At 51.1% G+C, this 17024-nt stretch overlaps 1 protein-coding gene across 2 annotated transcripts in view; it reads left to right on the forward strand.

Moving 5' to 3' along the window:
- Positions 1-17024, forward strand: part of LOC142270523 (kinesin-like protein KIFC3) — a 51941-nt gene that overhangs the window by 19628 nt on the left and 15289 nt on the right. The window contains exon 6 of one of the 2 annotated variants that reach the window (XM_075332441.1): positions 7388-7561. The exons of the other annotated variant lie outside the window; for it this stretch is intronic. Coding sequence (XP_075188556.1) covers positions 7388-7561 — 174 coding nt within the window. The remainder of the gene's footprint in view (positions 1-7387; positions 7562-17024) is intronic. 2 annotated transcript variants of the gene reach the window in all.

The raw sequence follows: 17024 nt of genomic DNA on the forward strand, positions 1-17024 counted from the left end.
CGCCCCTACTCACACGAGCTGGGGAAGAAGCCGGCAGCCATTACTGCAGTCCGAGCTCGGACTTTCGGCAACCAGGCAGGACGGTGGCGACCATACACCCGCTTATAGGCGGGCGGTAAGCGGCACACATAGTGCTGACCCCAATATATACTGCAGTGTGTACATGTGTATTTTAACTGCATAGGTCGCTATATGCCCGCTTGGAGAGCGACACATCAGCAGCAGGAAAGCAGGTGTGCTAAGGCACAGGCTTTCTATGCTGCTTGTATTGCACGTACTGAAGTGTTCATTTGTGTTTATGCTGATATGCTATACATTGCACTGTACAGTCGCTAGTCTTAGCTATATTCTCCTGGAATGGCTAGACTACAGCAGCAGAAAACCAAGGGTGCTGGGGCACAGGTTTTTTTCTATGCTGCTTGTATTGCATGGGCTGCAGTGTGCATTTGTACTTGTGCTTGTATGCTATACATTGCACTGTATGGCCACTCTTCTGGGCTATATTCCCCTAGATGACTAGTCTACAGCAGCAGAAGAGCAGGGGTGCCAAGGCACAGGCTTTCTATGCTGCTTGTATTGCTTGTGCTGCAGTGTTCATTTGTACTTTATGCTTGTATGCTATACATTGCACTGTATGGTCACTCTTCTGGGCTATATTCCCCTAGATGACTAGTCTACAGCAGCAGAAGAGCAGGGGTGCCAGGGCACAGGCTTCTATGCTGCTTGGATTGCATGTGCTGCAGTGTTCATTTGTACTTGTGCTTGTATGCTATACATTGCACTGTATGGTCACTCTTCTGGGCTATATTCCCCGAGATGACTAGTCTACAGCAGCAGAAGAGCTGGGGTGCCAGGGCACAGGCTTCTATGCTGCTTGTATTGGATGGGCTGCAGTGTGCATTTGTACTTGTGCTTGTATGCTATACATTGCACTGTATGGTCACTCTTCTGGGCTATATTCCCCGAGATGACTAGTCTACAGCAGCAGAAGAGCAGGGGTGCCAGGGCACAGGTTTTTTTCTATGCTGCTTGTATTGCATGGGCTGCAGTGTGCATTTGTACTTGTGCTTGTATGCTATACATTGCACTGTAGGGTCACTCTTCTGGGCTATATTCCCCTAGATGACTAGTCTACAGCAGCAGAAGAGCAGGGGTGCCAGGGCACAGGCTTCTATGCTGCTTGTATTGCTTGTGCTGCAGTGTTCATTTGTACTTTATGCTTGTATGCTATACATTGCACTGTACGGTCACCAATCTTGGCTATATACTTCTAGATGGCTAGTCGGCAGCGGCAAAAAAGCAACACAGATTTTCAGTGCTGTTTTTACTACATGGGATGCTATTCATGACACCGTCCCATTGTGTGCATGCTCCCCTGTAGCACTTCGTCTGCCGGGGTCTCTAGCACTTCGTCTGCCGGGGTCTCTACTAGTCGTGGCCAAAGAAACCACCTGTCATCCCTGTCCAAGGACAGGGACGGAGTTGCAGTTTCGACAGATATATTGTCATAAGATAGAGACTTGCAGTCCAGACAGGCCATGGGCAATCTTCCTGACCAACCTCATTTGGAACGGGGGGGTCCCAGGAGGACTCTCTGTATGATAAGGCAGCTCTCCAGGACTTTGATCCTGACATCGCTATCAATCCGGATACACCGGATGGTAACGCCATACGGAATGATCCTATAGCGTCCATCAATGGAAGGTTGGATCTTTCTCCCTCAGCTCCCCCAGTGGAGGAGTCAGCTTCACAGCAGGAGAAGTCCCTTTTCAGTATCTCAAACGGATATTGAGTATTTTTCTGGCCACGCTGACTTCAGAGAAGCAGTCCAGGAACACCACGCTTACCAGATAAGCGTCTTCTCCAAACGTTTTTAAGATACACGTTATCCCTTTTCCCCTGACGTGGTCAAGCGCTGGACCCAGGGTCCAAAGGTGGATTCTCCAATCTCCAGGCTTGCGTCTAGAGCCATAGTTGCACTGGAGATGGGGCTTCACTTAAAGATGCCATTCACAGACAGATGGACTCTGGTTGAAATCTGTCTAGGAGGCTATCGGCGTGTCGGTTGCTCCGGCATTCACAGCCGTATAGGCAACCTAACCTTTTCAGCTGTTCTTGCGCAGCTGGCCTTGAGCACATGTACATCTGTACCGCAGAGGCGTCCGTAACTCCGCAATGTCTGCACTGCGACTTACCCTATTAATGCTGTCCTAAAAGTACAGTCGAGGTTTCGGTCCTTCCCAAGCTCGGGCAGGTCCCAATTGTCCTCGTGCAAAAGGGCTACAAAACCTCAGACGGGCTCAGATTCCGGCCGGGCTCAATCACGCCCAAGGAAGGCAGCCGGAGGAACCGCTACCAAGGCGGTCTCCTCATGACTCTCAGCTCTCTCTCTCTCTCCGCATCCGCGGTTGATGGCAGACTCCCCCGCCTTTGGCGACATTTAGCTGCCACAGGTCACAGACCGGTGGGTGACGGACATTGTGCTCACGTGCACAGGACAGTGTTCTGTTCTCGTCCTCCGACTCCATTCTTCAGAACGGCCCCACCTCCCCACCGAGCAGATGCCCTGCTGCAGGCGGTGGACGCTCTAAGAGCAGAAGGAGTGGTGATCCCTGTCCCCCCTCAGGAACGAGGGCGAGGGTTTGTACTCCAATCTCTTTGTGGCTCCAAAAAAGGACGGCTCCTTCCGTCCTGTTCTGGACCTAAAACTGCTCAATAAGCATGCGAACGCCAGGCGGTTCCGGATGGAATCCCTCCGATCCGTCATTACCTCAATGTCTCGAGGAGACTTCCTTGCCTCAACAGACATCAAAGATGCCTATCTCCACGTGCCAATTGCTACGGAGCACCAACGTTTTCTACGTTTTGTGATAGGAGACGACCATCTTCAGTTCGTAGCTCTGCCATTCGGTCTGGCGACAGCCCCACGGGTGTTCACCAAGGTCATGGCAGCAGTGGTAGCAGTCTTGCACTCTCAGGGACACCCGGTGATCCCTTACTTGGACGATCTACTCGTCAAAGCACCCTCCCTCGAGGCATGACAACGCAGTCTGAATGTTACGCTGGAGACTCTCCAGACTTTCGGGTGGATCATCAATTTGGCAAGGTCAAATCGGTCACCGACTCAATCACTAACGTATCTCGGCATGGAGTTCACACTCTATCAGCGATAGTGAAGCTTCCGCTGAACAAGCAGCGTTCACTGCAAACAGAGGTGCAGTCTTTCCTTCAAGGCCAGTCGCACCCCTTAAGGCGCCTCATGCACTTCCTAGGGAAGATGGTGGCAGCCATGGAGGCAGTTCCCTTTGCGCAGTTTCATCTGCGCCAACTGCAAGGGGACATTCTCCGCCAATGGGACGGGCAGTCAACCTCCCTGGACAGGAAAGTCTCCCTTTCCCAGACGGCCAAGGACTCTCTGCAGTGGTGGCTTATTCCCACCTCATTGTCACAGTGAAGATCCTTCCTACCCCCATCCTGGGCAGTGGTCACGACAGATACGAGTCTGTCAGGGTGGGAAGCAGTTTGTCTCCGCCACAGGGCTCAGGGGACGTGGACTCAGCAGGAGTCCACCCTTCAGATCAATGTTCTGGAAATCGGGGCAGGGTATCTTACCCTACTAGCTTTCCAGCAGTGGCTAGAAAGAGAGCAGATCCGAATCCAGTCGGACAACTCCACAGCGGTGGCATACATCAACCACCAAGGAGGGACGCGCAGTCGGCAAGCCTTCCAGGAAGTCCGGCGAATCCTCATGTGGGTGGAGGACACAGCATCCACCATATCCGCAGTTCACATCCCGGGCGTAGAAAACTGGGAAGCAGACTTCCTCAGTCGCCAGGGTATGGACGCAGGGGAATGGTCCCTTCACCCGGACGTGTTTCAGGAAATCTGTCGCCGCTGGGGGGTGCCGGACGTCGACCTAATGGCGTCTCGGCACAACAACAAGGTCCCGGCATTTATGGCACGATCGCGCGATCACAGAGCTCTGGCGGCAGACGCCTTAGTGCAAGATTGGTCGCAGTTCCGGCTCACATATGTGTTTCCACCTCTGGCACTCTTGCCCAGAGTACTGCGCAAAAAATCAGATCCGATTGCAGCCGCGTCATACTCGTCGCCCCAGACTGGCCGAGGAGATCGTGGTACCCGGATCTGTGGCATCTCACGGTCGGCCGACCGTGGTCACTACCAGGCTGGCCAGACTTACTGTCCCAAGGGCCGTTTTTCCATCGGAATTCTGCGGCCCTGAACCTGACTGTGTGGCCATTGAGTCCTGGATCCTAGCGTCTTCAGGATTATCCCAAGGGGTCGTTGCCACCATGAAACAGGCTAGGAAGTCCACCTCTGCTAAGATCTACCACAGAACGTGGAAGATTTTCTTAACCTGGTGCTCGGCTCAGGGAGTGTCTCCCTGGCCATTTGCATTGCCTACTTTTCTTTACTTCCTGCAATCGGGGTTAGAAAAGGGCTTGTCGCTCGGCTTCCTTAAGGGGGAAGTCTCGGCACTATCCGTGTTTTTTCAGAAGCGTCTAGCACGTCTTTCTAAGGTGCGCACGTCCCTACAGGGGGTCTGTCATATCGTACCCCCGTACAAGCGGCCGTTAGATCCATGGGATCTCAACAGGGTATTAGTTGCTCTCCAGAAGCCGCCTTTCGAGCCTCTGAAGGAAGTTTCCTTTCTCGCCTGTCACAGAAGGTGGCGTTTCTCGTTGCGATCACATCGCTTCAGCGAGTGTCTGAGCTGGCAGCTCTGTCATCCAAGGCTCCCTTCCTGGTGTTCCACCAGGACAAGGTAGTGCTGCGCCCCATTCCGGAGTTTCTCCCTAAGGTCGTATCCTCATTTCATCTTAATCAGGATATATCCTTGCCTTCCTTTTGTCCTCATCCGGTTCACCGGTATGAAAAGGACTTACGTTTGTTAGATCTGGTGAGAGCACTCAGACTCTACATTTCCCGCACGGCGCCCATGCGCCGTTCCGATGCACTTTTTGTCCTTGTCGCTGGTCCGCGCAAGGGGTTGCAGGCTTCTAAAGCCACCCTGGCTCGATGGATCAAAGAACCAATTCTAGAGGCCTACCGTTCTGCGGGGCTTCCGGTTCCTTCAGGGCTAAAAGCCCACTCAACCAGAGCCGTGGGTGCGTCCTGGGCATTACGACACCAGGCTTCGGCTCAACAAGTGTACCAGGCAGCTACCTGGTCCAGTCTGCACACTTTCACCAAGCATTATCAGGTGCATACCTATGCTTCGGCGGATGCCAGCTTAGGTAGAAGAGTCCTGCAGGCGGCAGTGACACCCCCGTAGGGGAGGGCTGTTTTGCAGCCCTAACATGAGGTATTTCTTTACCCACCCAGGGACAGCTTTTGGACGTCCCAATCGTCTGGGTCTCCCAATAGAGCGCTGAAGAAGAAGGGAATTTTGTTACTTACCGTAAATTCCTTTTCTTCTAGCTCTTATTGGGAGACCCAGCACCCGCCCTGTTGTCCTTCGGGATGTTTTTGTTGTTTGCGGGTACACATGTTGTTCATGTTGAACGGTTTTTCAGTTCTCCGATGTTACTCGGAGTTAATTTGTTTAAACCAGTTATTGGCTTTCCTCCTTCTTGCTTTGGCACTAAAACTGGAGAACCCGTGATACCACGGGGGGGTATAGCCAGAAGGGGAGGGGCCTTGCACTTTTTAGTGTAGTGCTTTGTGTGGCCTCCGGAGGCAGTAGCTATACCCAATCGTCTGGGTCTCCCAATAAGAGCTAGAAGAAAAGGAATTTACGGTAAGTAACAAAATTCCCTTCATTGTGTGTATATATAATGTGTACATTGTGTGTATATATAATGTGTACATTGTGTATAATGTGTACATTGTGTGTATATATAATGTGTACATTGTGTGTATATATAATGTGTACATTGTGTGTATATATAATGTGTACATTGTGTGTATATATAATGTGTACATTGTGTGTATATATAATGTGTACATTGTGTGTATATATAATGTGTACATTGTGTGTATATATAATGTGTACATTGTGTGTATATATAATGTGTACATTGTGTGTATATATAATGTGTACATTGTGTGTATATATAATGTGTACATTGTGTGTATATATAATGTGTACATTGTGTGTATATATAATGTGTACATTGTGTGTATATATAATGTGTACATTGTGTGTATATATAATGTGTACATTGTGTGTATATATAATGTGTACATTGTGTGTATATATAATGTGTACATTGTGTGTATATATAATGTGTACATTGTGTGTATATATAATGTGTACATTGTGTGTATATATAATGTGTACATTGTGTGTATATATAATGTGTACATTGTGTGTATATATAATGTGTACATTGTGTGTATATATAATGTGTACATTGTGTGTATATATAATGTGTACATTGTGTGTATATATAATGTGTACATTGTGTGTATATATAATGTGTACATTGTGTGTATATATAATGTGTACATTGTGTGTATATATAATGTGTACATTGTGTGTATATATAATGTGTACATTGTGTGTATATATAATGTGTACATTGTGTGTATATATAATGTGTACATTGTGTGTATATATAATGTGTACATTGTGTGTATATATAATGTGTACATTGTGTGTATATATAATGTGTACATTGTGTGTATATATAATGTGTACATTGTGTGTATATATAATGTGTACATTGTGTGTATATATAATGTGTACATTGTGTGTATATATAATGTGTACATTGTGTGTATATATAATGTGTACATTGTGTGTGTGTATATATAATGTGTACATTGTGTGTGTGTATATATATATATATATATATATATATATATATATATGTACATTGTGTGTACATTGTGTGTATATATAATGTGTACATTGTGTGTGTATATAATGTGTACATTGTGTGTGTATATAATGTGTACATTGTGTGTGTATATAATGTGTACATTGTGTGTGTGTATAATGTGTACATTGTGTGTGTATATAATGTGTACATTGTGTGTGTATATAATGTGTACATTGTGTGTGTATATAATGTGTACATTGTGTGTATATATGTAATGTGTACATTGTGTATAATGTGTACATTGTGTGTATATATGTAATGTGTACATTGTGTATAATGTGTACATTGTGTGTATATATGTAATGTGTACATTGTGTATAATGTGTACATTGTGTGTATATATGTAATGTGTACATTGTGTATAATGTGTACATTGTGTGTATATATGTAATGTGTACATTGTGTATAATGTGTACATTGTGTGTATATATGTAATGTGTACATTGTGTATGATGTGTGCATTGTGTGTGTATATAATGTGTACATTGTGTATGATGTGTGCATTGTGTGTGATCTATTGTGTAACCTCTGTTTTGTAGTACGTGGTGAGGACAGTGGAGGTGGAGTGTGGCCGGATGAGGGCGGCTCTTGGGGAGGCCGAGGACAGGAGCCTCCATCTCCAGGAGCAACTGGAGACACAGAACCAGGTCGTAGAAGACCTAAAGAGGCAACTGCAGCGCGAAGAAGAAGAGGCCTCCAAGCTCCATGCCCAGGTCAGGACTACGCCTACCTCCATGGCTTAGATCAGGACACCCGACAACCTGTGCCCGAGATCAGGACACCCGACCACCTGTGCCCGAGATCAGGACACCCGACCACCTGTGCCCGAGATCAGGACACCCGACCACCTGTGCCCGAGATCAGGACACCCGACCACCTGTGCCCGAGATCAGGACACCCGACCACCTGTGCCCGAGATCAGGACACCCGACCACCTGTGCCCGAGATCAGGACACCCGACCACCTGTGCCCGAGATCAGGACACCCGACCACCTGTGCCCGAGATCAGGACACCCGACCACCTGTGCCCGAGATCAGGACACCCGACCACCTGTGCCCGAGATCAGGACACCCGACCACCTGTGCCCGAGATCAGGACACCCGACCACCTGTGCCCGAGATCAGGACACCCGACCACCTGTGCCCGAGATCAGGACACCCGACCACCTGTGCCCGAGATCAGGACACCCGACCACCTGTGCCCGAGATCAGGACACCCGACCACCTGTGCCCGAGATCAGGACACCCGACCACCTGTGCCCGAGATCAGGACACCCGACCACCTGTGCCCGAGATCAGGACACCCGACCACCTGTGCCCGAGATCAGGACACCCGACCACCTGTGCCCGAGATCAGGACACCCGACCACCTGTGCCCGAGATCAGGACACCAGACCACCTGTGCCCGAGATCAGGACACCCGACAACCTGTGCCCGAGATCAGGACACCCGACCACCTGTGCCCGAGATCAGGACACCCGACCACCTGTGCCCGAGATCAGGACACCCGACCACCTGTGCCCGAGATCAGGACACCCGACCACCTGTGCCCGAGATCAGGACACCCGACAACCTGTGCCCGAGATCAGGACACCCGACCACCTGTGCCCGAGATCAGGACACCCGACCACCTGTGCCCGAGATCAGGACACCCGACCACCTGTGCCCGAGATCAGGACACCCGACCACCTGTGCCCGAGATCAGGACACCCGACCACCTGTGCCCGAGATCAGGACACCCGACCACCTGTGCCCGAGATCAGGACACCAGACAACCTGTGCCCGAGATCAGGACACCCGACCACCTGTGCCCGAGATCAGGACACCCGACAACCTGTGCCCGAGATCAGGACACCAGACAACCTGTGCCCGAGATCAGGACACCCGACCACCTGTGCCCGAGATCAGGACACCCGACCACCTGTGCCCGAGATCAGGACACCCGACCACCTGTGCCCGAGATCAGGACACCCGACCACCTGTGCCCGAGATCAGGACACCCGACCACCTGTGCCCGAGATCAGGACACCCGACCACCTGTGCCCGAGATCAGGACACCCGACCACCTGTGCCCGAGATCAGGACACCAGACAACCTGTGCCCGAGATCAGGACACCAGACAACCTGTGCCCGAGATCAGGACACCCGACCACCTGTGCCCGAGATCAGGACACCCGACAACCTGTGCCCGAGATCAGGACACCAGACAACCTGTGCCCGAGATCAGGACACCCGACCACCTGTGCCCGAGATCAGGACACCCGACCACCTGTGCCCGAGATCAGGACACCCGACCACCTGTGCCCGAGATCAGGACACCCGACCACCTGTGCCCGAGATCAGGACACCCGACCACCTGTGCCCGAGATCAGGACACCAGACAACCTGTGCCCGAGATCAGGACACCAGACAACCTGTGCCCGAGATCAGGACACCAGACAACCTGTGCCCGAGATCAGGACACCCGACCACCTGTGCCCGAGATCAGGACACCGACCACCTGTGCCCGAGATCAGGACACCAGACAACCTGTGCCCGAGATCAGGACACCCGACCACCTGTGCCCGAGATCAGGACACCCGACCACCTGTGCCCGAGATCAGGACACCCGACCACCTGTGCCCGAGATCAGGACACCCGACCACCTGTGCCCGAGATCAGGACACCCGACCACCTGTGCCCGAGATCAGGACACCCGACCACCTGTGCCCGAGATCAGGACACCCGACCACCTGTGCCCGAGATCAGGACACCCGACCACCTGTGCCCGAGATCAGGACACCCGACCACCTGTGCCCGAGATCAGGACACCCGACCACCTGTGCCCGAGATCAGGACACCCGACCACCTGTGCCCGAGATCAGGACACCAGACAACCTGTGCCCGAGATCAGGACACCCGACCACCTGTGCCCGAGATCAGGACACCCGACCACCTGTGCCCGAGATCAGGACACCCGACCACCTGTGCCCGAGATCAGGACACCCGACCACCTGTGCCCGAGATCAGGACACCCGACCACCTGTGCCCGAGATCAGGACACCCGACCACCTGTGCCCGAGATCAGGACACCCGACAACCTGTGCCCGAGATCAGGACACCCGACAACCTGTGCCCGAGATCAGGACACCCGACCACCTGTGCCCGAGATCAGGACACCCGACCACCTGTGCCCGAGATCAGGACACCCGACCACCTGTGCCCGAGATCAGGACACCCGACCACCTGTGCCCGAGATCAGGACACCCGACCACCTGTGCCCGAGATCAGGACACCCGACCACCTGTGCCCGAGATCAGGACACCCGACAACCTGTGCCCGAGATCAGGACACCCGACAACCTGTGCCCGAGATCAGGACACCCGACCACCTGTGCCCGAGATCAGGACACCCGACCACCTGTGCCCGAGATCAGGACACCCGACCACCTGTGCCCGAGATCAGGACACCCGACCACCTGTGCCCGAGATCAGGACACCCGACCACCTGTGCCCGAGATCAGGACACCCGACCACCTGTGCCCGAGATCAGGACACCCGACCACCTGTGCCCGAGATCAGGACACCCGACCACCTGTGCCCGAGATCAGGACACCCGACCACCTGTGCCCGAGATCAGGACACCCGACCACCTGTGCCCGAGATCAGGACACCCGACCACCTGTGCCCGAGATCAGGACACCCGACCACCTGTGCCCGAGATCAGGACACCCGACCACCTGTGCCCGAGATCAGGACACCCGACCACCTGTGCCCGAGATCAGGACACCCGACCACCTGTGCCCGAGATCAGGACACCCGACCACCTGTGCCCGAGATCAGGACACCCGACCACCTGTGCCCGAGATCAGGACACCCGACCACCTGTGCCCGAGATCAGGACACCCGACCACCTGTGCCCGAGATCAGGACACCCGACCACCTGTGCCCGAGATCAGGACACCCGACCACCTGTGCCCGAGATCAGGACACCCGACCACCTGTGCCCGAGATCAGGACACCCGACCACCTCTCCAATAAGATCAAAGCCCCTGAAAGCCTCCGTGCTGTAAATTAGGGCAGCAACTACCTTTCCCACATAGGTCATTGCCCCCAACTACCAATGTTCCTTAGATGGAGGCCCCCCATACCTGCTCCCGCTGAGGTCAGAGCCCCCAACTACCAATGTTCCTTAGATGGAGGCCCCCCATACCTGCTCCCGCTGAGGTCACAGCCCCCGGCTGCCTCTGAAGTGGAGATCAAGGCAAGGCCGGGGCCAAACAAGCACATCAAAAACAAAAATCAGCCCCATTGTCATCCAGAAAGGTGGGAGGATTTTTCTCTATTGTCCTCTGTGCGCTATAATATAACCCCCAGACATTCCTGGGGTGGTCTAGTGATCACAGAAGCCTCCTGATGCGTCCCCCAATACAGGGGAGACATAGCGTGTAGAGGTGGGCTGGCCTGCAACATCTGATGCAACTCCATAATGTTAACGTTTTGTGCTATAAGGAAGTAGATAGTGCGGAATAGTATAAGGAACGGAGGCTGGGACAGAGGGATAGAAATGGCGCCAGTCCCTTCACATAAGGACTTGTGTCAGAGCTAGAAGAGGACATCCGATCCGAGGTAATCTGAAAAAACATTGGACAGCACTCGTCACTGGGAAGAGTGCAGTATAAGATCCGATACATGGGGAGCACCGGCCACCAACTCCAATACGTGCGGGGCACCGGCCACCGACTCCAATACGTGGGGAGCACCGGCCACCAACTCCAATACGTGCGGGGCACCGGCCACCGACTCCAATACGTGCGGGGCACCGGCCACCGACTCCAATACGTGCGGGGCACCGGCCACCGACTCCAATATGTGGGGGGCACCGGCCACCAACTCCAATACGTGGGGGGCACCGGCCACCGACTCCAATACGTGGAGGGCACCGGCCACCGACTCCAATACGTGGGGGGCACCGGCCACCGACTCCAATACGTGGAGGGCACCGTCCAACGACTCCAATACGTGGAGGGCACAAGCCACCGACTCCAATACGTGGGGAGCACCGGCCACCGACTCCAATACGTGGGGAGCACCGGCCACCGACTCCAATACGTGGGGGGGCACTGGCCACCGACTCCAATACGTGGAGGGCACCGGCCACCGACTCCAATACGTGGGGGGCACAAGCCACTGACTCCAATACGTGGGGGGCACAAGCCACTGAAATGGCTTGTGCAATATGGATGGATCCTGAATATCGATAAATGAACTTATTAACAGGGAGCACTGTGCGATATCCAATATAGAGGCGCCAGAGTCAAATAAAAATATAAAAAGAAAACTGAGAATTTAAAAGGTCCCTTGAGAGCATATCCGAACACTGCAGGAATGATAGGCTACAGATTATACAGGGGATGGCCTCAGACAGGTTACAGATTATATGGTTGATGGGCTCGGACAGGCTACACATTACTCAGGAGATGGGCTCGGATAGGCTACAGATTATATGGTGGATGGGCTCAGACCGGCTACAGATTATATGGTGGATGGGCTTGCATAGGCTGCAGATTATATGGTGGATGGGCTCGGATAGGCTGCAGATTATATGGTGGATGGGCTCAGACTGGCTACAGATTATATAGTGGATGGGCTTGGATAGGCTGCAGATTATATGGTGGGTGGGCTCAGACCGGCTACAGATTATATGATGGATGGGTTTGGACAGGCTACAGATTATATGGTGGATGGATTTGGACAGGCTACAGATTATATGGTGGATGAGCTCAGACCGGCTACAGATTATATGGTGGATGGGCTTGGACAGGCTGCAGATTATATGGTGGATGGGCTCGGATAAGCTACAGATTATATAGTGGATGGGCTCGGATAGGCTACAGATTATATGGTGGATGGGCTTGGACAGGCTACAGATTATATGGTGGATGGGCTCGGATAAGCTACAGATTATATAGTGGATGGGCTCGGATAGGCTACAGATTATATGGTGGATGGGCTCGGATAGGCTGCAGATTATATGGTGGATGGGCTTGGACAGGCTGCAGATTATATGGTGGATAGGCTTGGATAGGCTGCAGATTATATGGTGGATGGGCTTGGATAGGCTACAGATTATATGGTGGATGGGCTTGGATAGGCTGCAGATTATATGGTGGGTGGGCTCAGACCGGCTACAGATTATATGATGGATGGGTTTGGACAGGCTACAGATTATATGGTGGATGGGTTTGGATAGGCTGCAGATTATATGGTGGATGGGCTTGGATAGGCTGCAGATTATATGGTGGATGGGCTTGGATAGGCTGCAGATTATATGGTGAATAGGCTTGGATAGGCTGCAGATTATATGGTGGATGGGCTTGGATAGGCTGCAGATTATATGGGGGATAGGCTTGGATAGGCTGCAGATTATATGGGGGTTTAGGCTTGGATAGGCTGCAGACTATATGGGGGATAGGCTTGGATAGGCTGCAGATTATATGGTGGATAGGCTGCAGATTATATGGGGGATAGTCTATATAGAATATAGAAATGTGGCACTCCTTCTATAGTCGCTGGTGCTTGGATAGGGTCCCACCCCAGATCAAAAAATTGAAAAAAATCCAGCACTCAAAGCATTCAACTGAAATTGTTTTATATTTTATTCATTGATCTGTGTAATTATTAAAGACGTTTCGGTCATCCGACCTTCATCAGTTTACACTACAATAAAAAGATACATGAAAAAGTTTTTCACTAGTGAAGCGGCTCAACTGACAGATTCTTCATTTTTGTCTTTTTGTTGACATTTTTTGTATATCATAGTTTATGGTTCATGCATTATAATGTGGTGAATATTTCTGCCCTTTTTTGTTACCATGATTGTATAATGCCATTATTTCTGTACACTAAAAAATTTTTCATGTATCTTTTTATTGTAGTGTAAACTGATGAAGGTCGGATGACCGAAACGTCTTTAATAATTACACAGATCAATGAATAAAATATAAAACAATTTCAGTTGAATGCTTTGAGTGCTGGATTTTTTTCAATTATATGGGGGATAGGCTTGGATAGGCTGCAGATTATATGGTGGATAGGCTTGGATAGGCTGCAGATTATATGGTGGATGGGCTTGGACAGGCTGCAGACTATATGGGGGATAGGCTTGGATAGGCTGCAGATTATATGGGGGATAGGCTTGGATAGGCTGCAGATTATATGGGGGATAGGCTTGGATAGGCTGCAGATTATATGGGGGATAGGCTTGGATAGGCTGCAGATTATATAGGGGATAGGCTTGGACAGGCTGCAGACTATATGGGGGATAGGCTTGGATAGGCTGCATATTATAGGGTGGATGGGCTTGGATAGGCTGCAGATTATATGGTGGATGGGCTTGGACAGGCTGCAGATTATATGGTGGATGGGCTTGGATAGGCTGCAGACTATATGGGGGATAGGCTTGGATAGGCTGCAGATTATATGGTGGATGGGCTTGGATAGGCTGCAGACTATATGGGGGATAGGCTTGGATAGGCTGCAGACTATATGGGGGATAGGCTTGGATAGGCTGCAGACTATATGGGGGATAGGCTTGGATAGGCTGCAGACTATATGGGGGATAGGCTTGGATAGGCTGCAGATTATATGGTGGATGGGCTTGGATAGGCTGCAGATTATATGGTGGATGGGCTCAGACCGGCTACAGATTATATAGTGGATGGGCTCAGACCGGCTACAGATTATATGATGGATGGATTTGGACAGGCTACAGATTATATGGTGGATGGGCTTGGATAGGCTGCAGACTATATGGGGGATAGGCTTGGACAGGCTACAGATTATATGGTGGATGGGCTTGGACAGGCTGCAGACTATATGGGGGATAGGCTTGGACAGGCTACAGATTATATGGTGGATGGGCTTGGATAGGCTGCAGACTATATGGGGATAGGCTGCAGATTATATGGTGGATGGGCTTGGACAGGCTGCAGACTATATGGGGGATAGGCTGCAGATTATAGGGTGGATGGGCTTGGATAGGCTGCAGATTATATGGTGGATGGGCTTGGACAGGCTGCAGATTATATGGTGGATGGGCTTGGACAGGCTGCAGATTATATGGTGGATGGGCTTGGACAGGCTGCAGATTATATGGTGGATGGGCTTGGATAGGCTGCAGATTATATGGTGGATGGGCTTGGATAGGCTGCAGATTATATGGTGGATAGGCTTGGATAGGCTGCAGACTATATGGGGGATAGGCTTGGATAGGCTGCATATTATAGGGTGGATGGGCTTGGATAGGCTGCAGCTTGCAGACTATATGGGGCATAGGCTGCATATTATATGGTGGATGGGCTTGGACAGGCTGCAGACTATATGGGGGATAGGCTTGGATAGGCTGCAGACTATATGGGGGATAGGCTTGGATAGGCTGCAGACTATATGGGGGATAGGCTTGGATAGGCTGCAGACTATATGGGGGATAGGCTTGGATAGGCTGCAGACTATATGGGGGATAGGCTTGGATAGGCTGCAGATTATATGGTGGATGGGCTTGGACAGGCTGCAGATTATATGGGGGATGGGCTTGGATAGGCTGCAGACTATATGGGGGATAGGCTTGGATAGGCTGCATATTATAGGGTGGATGGGCTTGGATAGGCTGCAGACTATATGGGGGATAGGCTGCATATTATATGGTGGATGGGCTTGGATAGGCTGCAGACTATATGGGGGATAGGCTTGGACAGGCTGCAGACTATATGGGGGATAGGCTTGGATAGGCTGCAGACTATATGGGGGATAGGCTTGGATAGGCTGCAGACTATATGGGGGATAGGCTTGGATAGGCTGCAGACTATATGGGGGATAGGCTTGGATAGGCTGCAGACTATATGGGGGATAGGCTTGGATAGGCTGCAGACTATATGGGGGATAGGCTTGGATAGGCTGCAGATTAATGGGTGGATGGATCGTGCACTTTATCAGTTATAGAAATTAAAGTTAATTTTGTAAATTTTATGCCCCCTTTGCCAGTGATCGGTTTATTGTTGGTGGGCTTGAGACGTCTTAAAGGTCCGTACAGACACCCTAGACCAGAACCCTCAGCTAGCATAATGGTGTGCTCCATAACTTCAGCATAATGTCCTCCCATTAGCAGAGATCCCGGCATAATAATTGTAGTGACTGCAGTACCATGGTCCCCCATAGGTTTATATGCAGATTATATGGTGGATGGGCTTGGATAGGCTGCAGACTATATGGGGGATAGGCTGCATATTATATGGTGGATGGGCTTGGATAGGCTGCAGATTATATGGGGGATAGGCTTGGATAGGCTGCAGACTATATGGGGGATAGGCTTGGATAGGCTGCAGATTATATGGGGGATAGGCTGCAGATTATATGGTGGATGGGCTTGGATAGGCTGCAGACTATATGGGGATAGGCTGCAGATTATATGGTGGATGGGCTTGGACAGGCTGCAGACTATATGGGGGATAGGCTTGGATAGGCTGCAGATTATATGGTGGATGGGCTTGGATAGGCTGCAGACTATATGGGGGATAGGCTTGGATAGGCTGCAGACTATATGGGGGATAGGCTTGGATAGGCTGCAGACTATATGGGGGATAGGCTTGGATAGGCTGCAGACTATATGGGGGATAGGCTTGAATAGGATGCAGACTATATGGGGGATAGGCTTGGATAGGCTGCAGATTATATGGTGGATGGGCTTGGATAGGCTGCAGACTATATGGGGGATAGGCTTGGACAGGCTACAGATTATATGGTGGATGGGCTTGGATAGGCTGCAGATTATATGGGGGATAGGCTTGGATAGGCTGCAGACTATATGGGGGATAGGCTTGGATAGGCTGCAGACTATATGGGGGATAGGCTTGGATAGGCTGCAGACTATATGGGGGATAGGCTTGGACAGGCTGCAGATTATATGGGGGATAGGCTTGGATAGGCTGCAGACTATATGGGGGATAGGCTTGGATAGGCTGCAGATTATATGGTGGATGGGCTTGGATAGGCTGCAGACTATATGGGGGATAGGCTTGGATAGGCTGCAGATTAATGGGTGGATGGATCGTGCACTTTATCAGTTATAGAAATTAAAGTTAATTTTGTAAATTTTATGCCCCCTTTGCCAGTGATCGGTTTATTGTTGGTGGGCTTGAGA

Source organism: Anomaloglossus baeobatrachus, unplaced genomic scaffold (genome assembly GCF_048569485.1).
Source record: "Anomaloglossus baeobatrachus isolate aAnoBae1 unplaced genomic scaffold, aAnoBae1.hap1 Scaffold_3292, whole genome shotgun sequence".
NCBI lineage: Eukaryota > Metazoa > Chordata > Amphibia > Anura > Aromobatidae > Anomaloglossus > Anomaloglossus baeobatrachus.